Source organism: Abramis brama (assembly GCF_963993115.1).
Source record: "Abramis brama genome assembly, chromosome: 13".
NCBI classification, from domain to species: Eukaryota; Metazoa; Chordata; class Actinopteri; order Cypriniformes; family Leuciscidae; genus Abramis; species Abramis brama.
This window is the reverse complement of record NC_139975.1, coordinates 25813545-25824664: the sequence shown is the minus strand read 5'-3', so window position 1 is coordinate 25824664 and position 11120 is coordinate 25813545. Positions and strand designations below refer to the sequence as shown.

The 11120-nt window shown below is 35.7% G+C and overlaps 2 protein-coding genes across 4 annotated transcripts; one reads left to right on the top strand and one right to left on the bottom strand.

The window, feature by feature from the left end:
- Positions 1 to 208: 208 nt before the first annotated feature.
- LOC311095346 (uncharacterized protein) lies at positions 209 to 2989 on the bottom strand. Of its 2 annotated transcripts, XM_084133836.1 has the most exons (6): positions 2840 to 2989; positions 2451 to 2603; positions 2219 to 2318; positions 1757 to 1887; positions 1303 to 1621; positions 209 to 516 (listed from the first exon to the last, which is right to left on the bottom strand). In XM_084133836.1, the coding sequence occupies exons 1-5, from the start codon at positions 2891 to 2893 to the stop codon at positions 1328 to 1330; spliced, it is 732 nt and encodes a 243-aa protein (XP_083989962.1). In that variant the 5' UTR covers positions 2894 to 2989; the 3' UTR covers positions 209 to 516; positions 1303 to 1327. The 2 variants fall into 2 exon arrangements, with proteins under 2 accessions (XP_083989962.1, XP_083989961.1); XM_084133835.1 differs by lacking the exon at positions 209 to 516 and having other exon boundaries at positions 1061 to 1621.
- A 335-nt stretch (positions 2990 to 3324) lies between these two features.
- smim19 (small integral membrane protein 19) lies at positions 3325 to 10086 on the top strand. 2 transcript variants are annotated; one of them, XM_084133837.1, is made up of 4 exons: positions 3325 to 3583; positions 3739 to 3866; positions 7350 to 7397; positions 9469 to 10086. In XM_084133837.1, the coding sequence occupies exons 1-4, from the start codon at positions 3453 to 3455 to the stop codon at positions 9528 to 9530; spliced, it is 369 nt and encodes a 122-aa protein (XP_083989963.1). In that variant the 5' UTR covers positions 3325 to 3452; the 3' UTR covers positions 9531 to 10086. The 2 variants fall into 2 exon arrangements, with proteins under 2 accessions (XP_083989963.1, XP_083989964.1); XM_084133838.1 differs by lacking the exon at positions 7350 to 7397 and having other exon boundaries at positions 3337 to 3583.
- The last annotated feature ends 1034 nt before the right edge of the window (positions 10087 to 11120 follow it).

Genomic DNA, 11120 nt, shown 5'->3' with positions numbered 1-11120 from the left:
AAAAACAAAACTGTGAATGCATGCTTTAACTGCATTTTGTCATACAAAAATGATCAGTAATGAAACCAAGTCATTGATAAAAAACAAAACAAAAACTAAAATATGTCACACACACACACACACGCACGCGCCTCATAAATGACACATGGATGAGAAACATGCACGAGTCTTGTGCTTTCATTATGTTTAGATATTTTTATTTTATTTTAACATATGTACATAGACAAATTAAAAAATTATGTGCAGTTTTCTTTTTTAAAATGTCAACAAACCCTCAGTCGTGTGTGAGTACAGACTGTGAGTTAAAAGCCTATCAAACAGTTTTCAGTACTTTAGAGAAAAGACAAATATTCAAGTCTGTATTACTCAAGCAAATGGTTGGAACAATCAAGGTATAAATGGATTATTTATTAACTTCTAGAATTATCTTAAGAACAGACTAACAGGATTCACATTTTATATTTTAATTTGTTTCCCGTGTCCTGCGTTTTTAAATTTGCTTCCTCCTGTTGGCGCCTACAGGAGAAAAGTGTAAAGTTCAGAGAAAAAACAGCACTGGATATTCACATTATACATTATTTCGATGGTCCACTGTAAACATTCTACTGACTATAAGTAACTTTGCAAAGTTACTTATACAACTTTAGTTTATTTAGTAGAATGTTTAAAGTGGATTATCGAAATAAAGAGTAACCCAGATAATAAAGGCAGTAAAAATGGTCACAGAACCACATTATAGATTAGATGATCATCTGGCTGTATAAGACAGCCATTCACACTAATTCATTCCAAACGTTGTCCTCACAACTGTATGTTTTATGAATGCATTTGTGGAACTGGATATTCAGATCTTCTCTCTCATTTTAATAAATTATCAAGCAAAGCCTAACCAATTTAAATAAACAAGGACTTCTTTATTGTACAGTATAGAAGCTTGTTTCTGCCATCGTGTGACTTTTTTTTGGCGAGATTTCAGATTTTTTTCCTCAAAACTGCGAGTTTATATCAATTGTGAGAAATAAAGTCTGAATTGTGAGATATAAACATGCAATTGCAAGAATTGCGAGCATTTACCTTTTTTATTTACGTGTCGGAAATGAGTTTCCATATCATTGTGAGGACTAACACTGAAACAAATGTAGGCTAACTAATAAAACTCAAAATTTACATGTGCATACATCAGTGAAAGTGTAAGAGAAGCCACTTAGGGTGACATTTTGCAGAACATGTTTTCTTTCCTGATTTTAACAATCAGCTTAATGATTATTTGACAGTTTTTTGGGGTGTTGTACAATATTATACCTTTGATTCAAAGTCTGATATGAGTCTATTCGCCCTTGACCTGCCCATCAGAGGCTTTTGCTTTGTCTCTCGGCACTCTACCCATGTTGTAAAACTCTGTGTTAGGTCTCATGTCAGTCAGATGGGCCATGCGGTTGGACAGGGCGAAGAAGGCAGCAATGGCAGAAATGTCCCAAATATCCTCTCGGTCAAAACCGTGAGCCTCCAGGGTGCTGAAATGTTCTTCAGTTATTGTTTCACTCCTGCAGATGGTCAGAGCAAAGTCCAGCATGGCTTTCTCACGGGCGGTCAGATCGGCAACCCTGTAATTAACTGCAACCTGTGGGTCAAGACAGTACCAGTAAAATCAATTCTCACTTTTCAGTTTTCATCATCATTTCATATTACTCATAGGATTCTTGGAAAACGGACACTGTTGGTCAGTTTTACATGGTTTTGTTAAAATTTTAGGTACCTGATCAGCCAGCATGGGTTTTTTGGAATAGATGCGGTGCAATGCACTGTGGGATATCACACAATACAAGCAGTGATTGTGAGCACTGGTCGCAACAACGATCAGTTCCCGATCCGCTTTCGACAGACCACCTGTTACAAAAGTACAATAAAACACATCCTGATTTTTTACTGTGCCTGTGACAAATGTTTTATCATACAATTATTCCATGTGGTTTCCAGATATATTGATGAAAGTACTACCAAAATCTTTTAGAAACTTTTTTTTTTAGATGGATGATGCATGACAACTTTCCAGAATTAATTTCCTATATGTAACACTAATTATTCAAGTAAATCTCAATCTTGCGCAGGTTGAAACCTAATTTACAAAAAAATGTATATGCTGTATAGATGTGGATTAATTCAATAAAAAAGGAGCTACTTGCTACTATGAAGCATTAATAATAATAACAGGTCGTACCACTTTCCTTGTTCATGAGGGCATTATAATAAGAGAAGAAAGCCCGAAATTCATCAGGACGATGGGCAAGAACCTTGAAGACATTGGGCAAAAATCCTCCCTGTAGATGAACACAAGAAACACAAAATTCATCATATTTTGTGCTTCATGGGGAGCAATATGGGTTTGGAATGTCATTAGGGCGAGTAAATGATGATGAACTCTCCCTTTAAACGTGAATGTGATGCCAAACCTTCTGTTCAACCTCCTCCATCAGTTCCACAATATCAAATGGCAGGTTCTTCTTGTTTGGCACTGGATAGCGACTGATGTCCTCTGAACTGCTGTGTCGTGTGTGAGGAGCTGCTATTTTCACACAAACTCTGCTTGCTGGGGAAACTGAGCACTGCAAAGGACATGGCTTGGTTAATATAGTTGCATTCATTAATTCATACTAATAAACAACTTGAAAAAGTCATTTTTCAAGCTCAGCAATTACAGAGTGATAAATGTGTTTATGATTACAAGCATTACAGAAAGACATACAGGTGCAGGTATGTTTTGCTTACAATTATTGAAGCTTTAAAACAATATATGCTTATATCACAGTTCAGAAAACTCATTAATTTATAAAAACCTTACCATTATCCCAAAATTAGAGCGGTGAATAAGCTTAAAAGCGCCTCGTAACGACATTGTTAAACTTTATCATGCAATGGTGCTCTCTGTGTTTATTTTGGGGAAGGGCAGTCACGTGTTCTAATGGGCAGCCAATCAGCGAGTCTTGTTCTGACACGCCTCATTGCCGAACGACCAATGAAAACATTATATGGACTTACATTTTACTTCCTGCTTCACGTAAGCAAATGAAGCAAAGCATAGTAATGACCGAGTACATAAAACAGTGTCAAAGTAAAAGTGTATTTGTGTGCGCGTGAAGAGCAACAGAGTTATTATTATTAAATTAGAATGATAGTGTGATCCAGGCTCTATCATTTATGTGGCCAGTAGCAACTAATTCTTCAACTACCACTGAAGTCCTGATAACATGTTCTGTGATCATTTATAAAGATATCCTCAGTCGAAATCCTGTCAAACAGTTGCACAGGGACTTTTATTTTGAACTTTACTCTGCACCACTCTCTGCTTATCCGGAAATAAATGTTATTGTTGGAGTCGCTGTTTTCTGATAAGATACAATCCATTTTACATCATAAATATATATATTATTTTGCATTTTAATAAACGCGTGATTATGGCTGGGTACGGGGTGATGGCAGATGAGGAATCTCTGGATTATTCAGTACATGAAGCCTGGAATGAGGCCACTAATGTTTACCTGCTGGTTATTTTGGTCAGTTTCGCCCTGCTAATGTACGCCAGAAAGTAAGTCTCCATTTAATTTCATATTCATTATCGCACGATCATGTAAATATATTGACCTTGAAGTAAAAGCTGTCTCGATTAAATATTTTACACAAAGCGCATATGATACGTCTCTTAAATAAGAATCTCTCTCATTTTTTTTTTTTTTTTTTAAGAAATAAGAGGAAGATCATGCGTATATTTACGCTTCCACCAGCAGTCGTCGGCAGTTCACCAGAGCCAAACTTCTACGACAGTCTGCAGAAAGTCAGGCTGAGACAACAACTGGAAATGTATTCACTGGGTGGGTTGGGCTCATTTTCTTTGTATAATTATGTTTCTTGTCCTTTCAAAAGGTTGCCATGGTAGGTAATAGCTATAGTTTCTGGCAACATGCAGTTACTCTAGTTATTAGGGGTTCAAGCACGAAGTGCTGAAACCCTATTGTAATTGTACTGATTAGGGGTTCAAGCACGAAGTGCTGAAACCCTATTGTAATTGCTCTGATTTTTAGGGGTTCAAGCACGAAGTGCTGAAACCCTATTGTAATCGTCCTGATTTTTATTATTATTATTTTTCCGCCATAAAACGCATCGTGCAGCCAAAACCGTAAGGCCTAGAGACGTGATACTTGGTCAAATGGTAGTAGTATTGCTCGCTACTCAGATACACGGACTCAGCCCAATCGGCCCATAGGTGGCGCTATAGCAATCAAAAGCGCAAAACTGCTCAGAACTCCCAGACCGTAAGGCGTAGCTTCAAGTGTCTTATATCATTGAAATCCAGAGCTTCTGAAGAAAAAAACGTATATCTCCGATTTCATTTCCGCCATGATAGATTTTTCGCCATTTTGAATTTTGTCAAAAACCTACTTTTGCGAACTAGTCCCTGGTTTTTCGCCCGATCGGAACCAAACCAGTGCGGAATTGTTCTCTGGAGTCTGAAGATCAATAATTATCGAAAAAAAGTTGAAATTTCGATTAATGGTCGCTAGGGGGTGCAAAATTAACGTTGTGGGAGGAGCCTATTTTACTAAAATGGCTATAACTCAAGAAGTAATTAAGTAAACTTCACCAAACTTGGTACACATGTGTAAGAGGTCAATCTGAGGTCACAGTAAAAAAATTGCGTCGATTGGCCACATGGTGGCGCTATAAAACAAATAAAAACATATAGACAACTGACCGTTTTTCCGAATGACTTGAAATTTGGTATGCAGTGTCTTGGCCCAAGGGGCCATGTATGTCTAAAAGGATATTGGCGTATCTCAAAAAACATGGCCGCCATTGGCCAATGAGGTTTGAGCACCGTTAACGACGTCCGATCGGAGCGAAACTCGATGGGCATGTTCGGCTCAAGCCCCTAGAGGTCTGTAAGAATTTTGAAAGAAATCGGCCACTAGTTGGCGCTAACGAGTTTTAAGGCTCTGTAATCACGTGGTGTTACACTTATCATCACAAAATGCATATCATCTGATAGATCTGCTCATGCTGAACAACTTTGCCTCAAGAACCATCACTGTCAATCAAACTGTTCATTAAATATTCATGAATATGTTAAAAACCTACTTTTGCGAACTAGTCCCTGGTTTTTCGCCCGATCAGAACCAGACCAGTCTAGGACAATTCTCTGGACTCTCTAGATCAAAAACTATCAAAAAAAAGTTGAAATTTTGCATTTTTCGCATGGGTATAATTGGGTCATTTATAAAATGGGCGTGGCAAAATGCACTCAGAAGCCTATAAATCCTAAATAAAAACTCAGAACTTCACAAAAATCGGTGAGCATATGTGACATAACATCATTAACAAGCATGCCAAATTTTATGGAGATCGGACCATAGGTGGCGCTATAACTGTTAAAAAGTTTTAAAACCATATATTTCCTATGGTAAACTGCCTGTATTGGCTGTAAAAGGTCTTTTCCATCTCTGATCATATAATTTTCATATCATAATGTTCAAAACTAGTGCAATACAATTCTCTGGACTCACTAGGTCAATAATTGTCAGAAAAAGTTGAACTACTTCATTTGGATAGTTATAATAGGTTCACTTCAAAATGTAGCCTTTACCAAGTGTCCCCGAAAGCCTATATCTCTTTAATGAATGACTCAGACCTTCTTAAAAAGCCAGTGAAATATCACTCTGAACATGCATGAAAATTTTCAGACCGATCGGACAAAATTTGCCTCTATAACAGTTAAAAAGGTGAAAATTATATGAATATAATGGCATATTAAGCCAATAAGTTGTATTTTACTGCCCCCTGCTGTTTAAAATTTATAAAATCACTATTTTAACATTTACAATTACAATTACATTTAGTCAAAATCCATCCGTTAAAGTATTAGTATTGACAGTTTGATCACATCATATAGTTCAAATGTCTGTATCTACAACATAATGTGTTTGTGTAGTCTTAGGTTTCTGAATAAATTCTGAATCTTCTGATTAATAGCTTACAAAGACTTTGTGAAATGTTTATAGACCATTCAAATATATTTTCATTATGACATATCCCAATAGCATTGAAAAAACAACAACAACATTTGTCTTTGTGTGTGTGTGTGTGTGTGTGTGTGTGTGTGTGTGTGTGTGTGTGTGTGTAAGCATGCATTATTGAGTTAACATGGAAAAACTGATTTGATTTAGTGCAGAAAACTGGTAAAAATAATGAAATTTAAAGTGAAACTGAGCCAATAAGTGGTCTTCTAGTGCCCTCTGCTGGCCATTCTACTTATGAAGTCTTTTCACATGTGCTTTGTGCAAATCACTTATATAACAATAACTATTATAACAAAATCATATTTTGACAGTGTTTATCACTTCATTTGCACTGACACTTCACATAATTGCTAGTAATGTGGTAAATCATGGTAAATCACGCTAGAAACATGGTAAATCATAGTAAATCATACTAGAATGTGGTGTATCAAGGTAAATCATGCTAGAATCCTGGTAAATCATTCTAGAACGTGATATATCATGGTAAATCATGCTAGAACAGGGTAAATCATGGTAAACCATGGTAAATCATGATAAACTATGGTAAATCATGCTAGAATGTGGTATATCATGGTAAATCATGCTAGAACATGGTAAATTAAGGTAAACTAAGATAAATTCATGGTAAACTATGCTAGAACAGGGTAAATCATGATAAACTATGGTAAATCTTGCTAGAATGTGGTATATCATGGTAAATCATGCTAGAACATGGTAAATCAAGGTAAACTGAGATAAATTCATGGTAAACTATGCTAGAACAAGGTAAATCATGGTAAACCATGGTAAATCATGATAAACTATGGTAAATCATGCTAGAATGTGGCATATCATGGTAAATCATGCTAGAACATGGTCTTTTCCATCTATGATGTCATGCTTGCTAAATAAAACTTTATAACTTTTGATGCTTTTGTGCTTAAAGTCCTTAACGGCCTTAACTGCTTGAACCCCGATAAATGCTGCTTGCAGCTTTAATTCTATTATATTTTCTTAAAATACAGATATTATGCATTAGTCATCACTTTAATAGGACTAATAAAAAAAGTCTAGCACTCTCACAGTTCAGCTAATGCTGCATTAAATTGCTTCCCTACCCAACTGTGTTCTCACTACATTTTTCATTTGTTTATCATCATGTAGTAGGCTACATGTTGTTTTTTTTCATTATCATTATTTGTATTACATTTTAAAGGCACAGTATGTAAGTTTTGCTGCTAGAGGTTGCTTTTTCAAAACAATAACAAAGGCGTAGTTTGATGGATTTCGTCACCTCCACAGCCGATGGAAAGCAGTCCGATGGGACTCAGGCAGAAATCGTGTTCATTGGTGAGCTAATGTATTAAAGTCTTATTAACATTACTGTGCTATGAAGCAAGGCGGAGTCGAGAGCCTTGGACATTAACATTGCTGTTTTATTATGCTTATATGCCGCAGTCGGCCGCTGCCACTCCTTTCGCTTTGTTGTTTTCACATATTTTATGATTAAAATTACCATAAAAGTTAAAGTTTAATATCCACCTCCTCCTAAAATACATTTGAGTGTGTGAAAGTTATGTTATAATGTTACTCTGTGCGTTCGCTCGGTGGCTGGTATGAGACACTTGTTGCAAACTGCAATAAACTGATTGATATTAAAATATCATATTAAAGGATTAGCTCACCCCCAAATGAAAATTTCCTTATAATTTACTCACCCCAATGCCATCCAAGATATCCATGTCTTTCTTTCCTCAGTGGGAGAGAAATTATGTTTTTTGAGGAAAACATTTCTGGATTTTTCTTCTAACAATGGACTTCATTGGTTACCATCGTTTTTAAGTCCAAATCAATGCAGTTTCAAAAGTCTTTGAAGTGTTTAAACGGGCTGTACGCGATCACAGCTGAAGAAGAGGTTGTTATCTAGCGAAACGATAGGTCATTTAAAAAAATAAATAATAATTTATAGACTTTTTACCTGCAATAGTTCGGATTGAGCTGATCAACAAACGGGAACTACGTAATCACGTTGAAAGGTCACGCCGGCGCCGGCAGAAGTACCGCCCCACTGTTTACAATGCGACCGTACGTAGGAGGATAATTCAAATAGTATTGTTTGCTATTATATATATATAGTAATAATATTCAGTGAATATGAATATGAATAGTATATGAATAACATTCTGATGAATATGAATAGTAGTTCAAATAGTATTGCCGGCGCCGGCGTGACCTTTCAACGTGATGACGTAGTTCCCTGTCCGTTTGTTGATCAGCTCAATCCGAACTATTGAAGGTAAAAAGTCTATAAATTATAATTTTTTTTTTTTTAAATGACCTATCGTTACGATAGATAACAACCTCTTCTTCAGCTGTGATCACGTACAGCCCATTTAAACACTTCAAAGACTTTTGAAACTGCATTGATTTGGACTTAAAAACGATGGTAACCAATGAAGTCCATTGTTAGAAGAAAAATTCAGAAATGTTTTCCTCAAAAAACATAATTTCTCTCCCACTGAGGAAAGAAAGACATGGATATCTTGGATGGCATTGGGGTGAGTAAATTATTAGGAAATTTTCATTTTGGGGTGAACTAATCCTTTAATAAAAGCTGGATGACTTCTATTTCTAAATGGAATGCAATTCATTTTAAAATATATTGTATGGTGGAGAAAATGCTATATTATTTTTACTACAAATAAAGCTCTTTCTGATTGTGTTATGTTAGCCACTTGACAGAGTAGCATTGGTACAAACATGCTACTCGCGGAAAAATCAATAAAACAAGAGATTCAAACATAAGACTTCTGTGTTGAACTATATAATAATAATAATATTAGTTTTCGGTCAATAAAAGTATCCTAATAGTTGCTCATTTGTCTAATAAAATGCATAATATATTAAAGCGTCTTTGGTAACGCGGATATGACATCATTGACAGGCGACGCAACGACACAGGCCGTTACACTGGTTAGAATAGCTGATTTCTCTGGATTTAAACATTGTTAATGTAAGTAGTCTACAGAAGTCAACAAAATATTGTTTTCGTGTTTTTTGGATATTTGAGTCCAAAAATCTTACATATTGTGCCTTTAACTGCAGACGTGCATTTACATTTCCATGTAACAACACAAACACCTCTCAAGCCTTTCTTAGGCTTCTGTGAGCACATCTCCAACTCCACCATGTTTTAAGAACAATTTAAAAGTTCCTCAATCTCCATCAAAAATTGTGCAGAACTATGCCAGAAAGTCGATCTGCAAAACAAACTGTTGAAAAATCCAGATTTTTAATAGATTAGTCTTCAGCATCCTTATGTGAGGATGAACTCAGTCTTGAAGAGAATAGTTTATCATCATAGTTTTGCAAGGTTATAATCGGTATATGTTCAAACCCCTGTTGTATGTTGTTTTCCCAGCTCGTAAATATGATCAGCAGCAGCAGTCACAGTCGGACAGTGTGCAGCTGTCAATGGAGTGAAGTCACCAGAGGAGGCGCTCTTCACCCACAGATGGTGCAGAAATGCAGAATGGGTCACAGAGAGAAGGGGAATGTTGAATGTTATTTTTTATTTGAAGAGCCTTTCTTTTTCTTCATTACCTCTCAAACATTCAGAAGAAGTGACAGTTGTGATTTTCTTACTGGGGCATTGGTGGACTATGACACAGACTGCCCTCTGGTGTTGGAAGTGAAATTGCTTATATATAGGCTAATATCTCAACGTTTCACGTTTAACAGACATCATCTCTGTGCCGTAATGTTGATCACTGTTTGTGATCCGCACCCAAACATTAAGATCAACATTTTAACTCACCTCAAAATCATTGTTACAAAATGCTATTTAATGTTGACCAATTAAAGCTGTTGAAAATACTGTACACTGATTTTGTTGTGCATGCTAGGGTACCTTTTTCTCCAGTACTGTATTATATTGCCCTCTAGTGCTAGTTTACATGCATGTCAGATGTTTTGGGCTGATCTGCCAGACTGTATAAAGAATAATCTGCCAAAAATAAAGATTTTAACGTTAAACAAATGTAACTGAGAAGTCCTTTGTTCTTTATTTATTTAAAAAAACAAAACAAATGTAAGATCATGTCTCAGTTAGCCTACACTTAAAGTTGTCACATTTTCCTGCCTAAATAAACATTACATCAAAAAAGAAACCAGATACATTTTACTATTTTGTATTTTTACATTAACAATGTTATTAATGTTCTATTTATTAAAAACGAGTATAAAACTCTTCAAGTTAGTGTTTTAAGCATTTTTACATTTATTCCAAAATAATAACTAAAGGCAGTAACAATTTAAACAATATTTATTTGTGAACTGATGTTCATCTGTTCTTTTTAATAGTTAACTTATTTTCGGATCCTCAGTCATCAAGCTCAGTAAACACTGGTCACAGACACAGAGATGTATCTTTAATTTCCCCAAGCTAATTACTCACTAAAAAACCCCACAGTCATCATGTTTTCAGGTTTCATCAAGTTTGATTTTGATGTGATATAAAGCGGTGATATCTTAATGGCTGAGCTGTTTTTAGTCTAGTCTTCCCCTTAACCCATTTATTTTTGTTCATTCAGACTGATCCGCGAATGCAGAACACGCATGAAAACAAAAGGCAGGATTTATTGAATCATATATCCAATCATCATTCATTACCAATCACTTCCAATCATAGCGCGATGGAGGCATTGCCTCCTCTCATGTGACTTTCCCACATTCATTCTCAATTACCCAATCTCATATTGCCTTTCCAAACAAAAAGTGTTTTACAAGATTTAAATCAATGTATTGTTTTATGTGAATGACTAGGCAGGATGATTTTCACATCATTTTGAAGAAAAAACCCTAGGCAACGACATCCATTAGTCAAAAGTCTTATTGACACATATTTAGTATGTGTTTTGTGGCCTTATTTCAGAAACTTTAGTTTTTAGTTTTTTCAATAACCATGCATAACCATTATTCTCTCAAAAATACAAACATGTACATGCATGTTGCTCACATATTATGGTAGCCCTGTTTGTGCTAAATAGAGTGTAATTACACCTTTGCCATTAA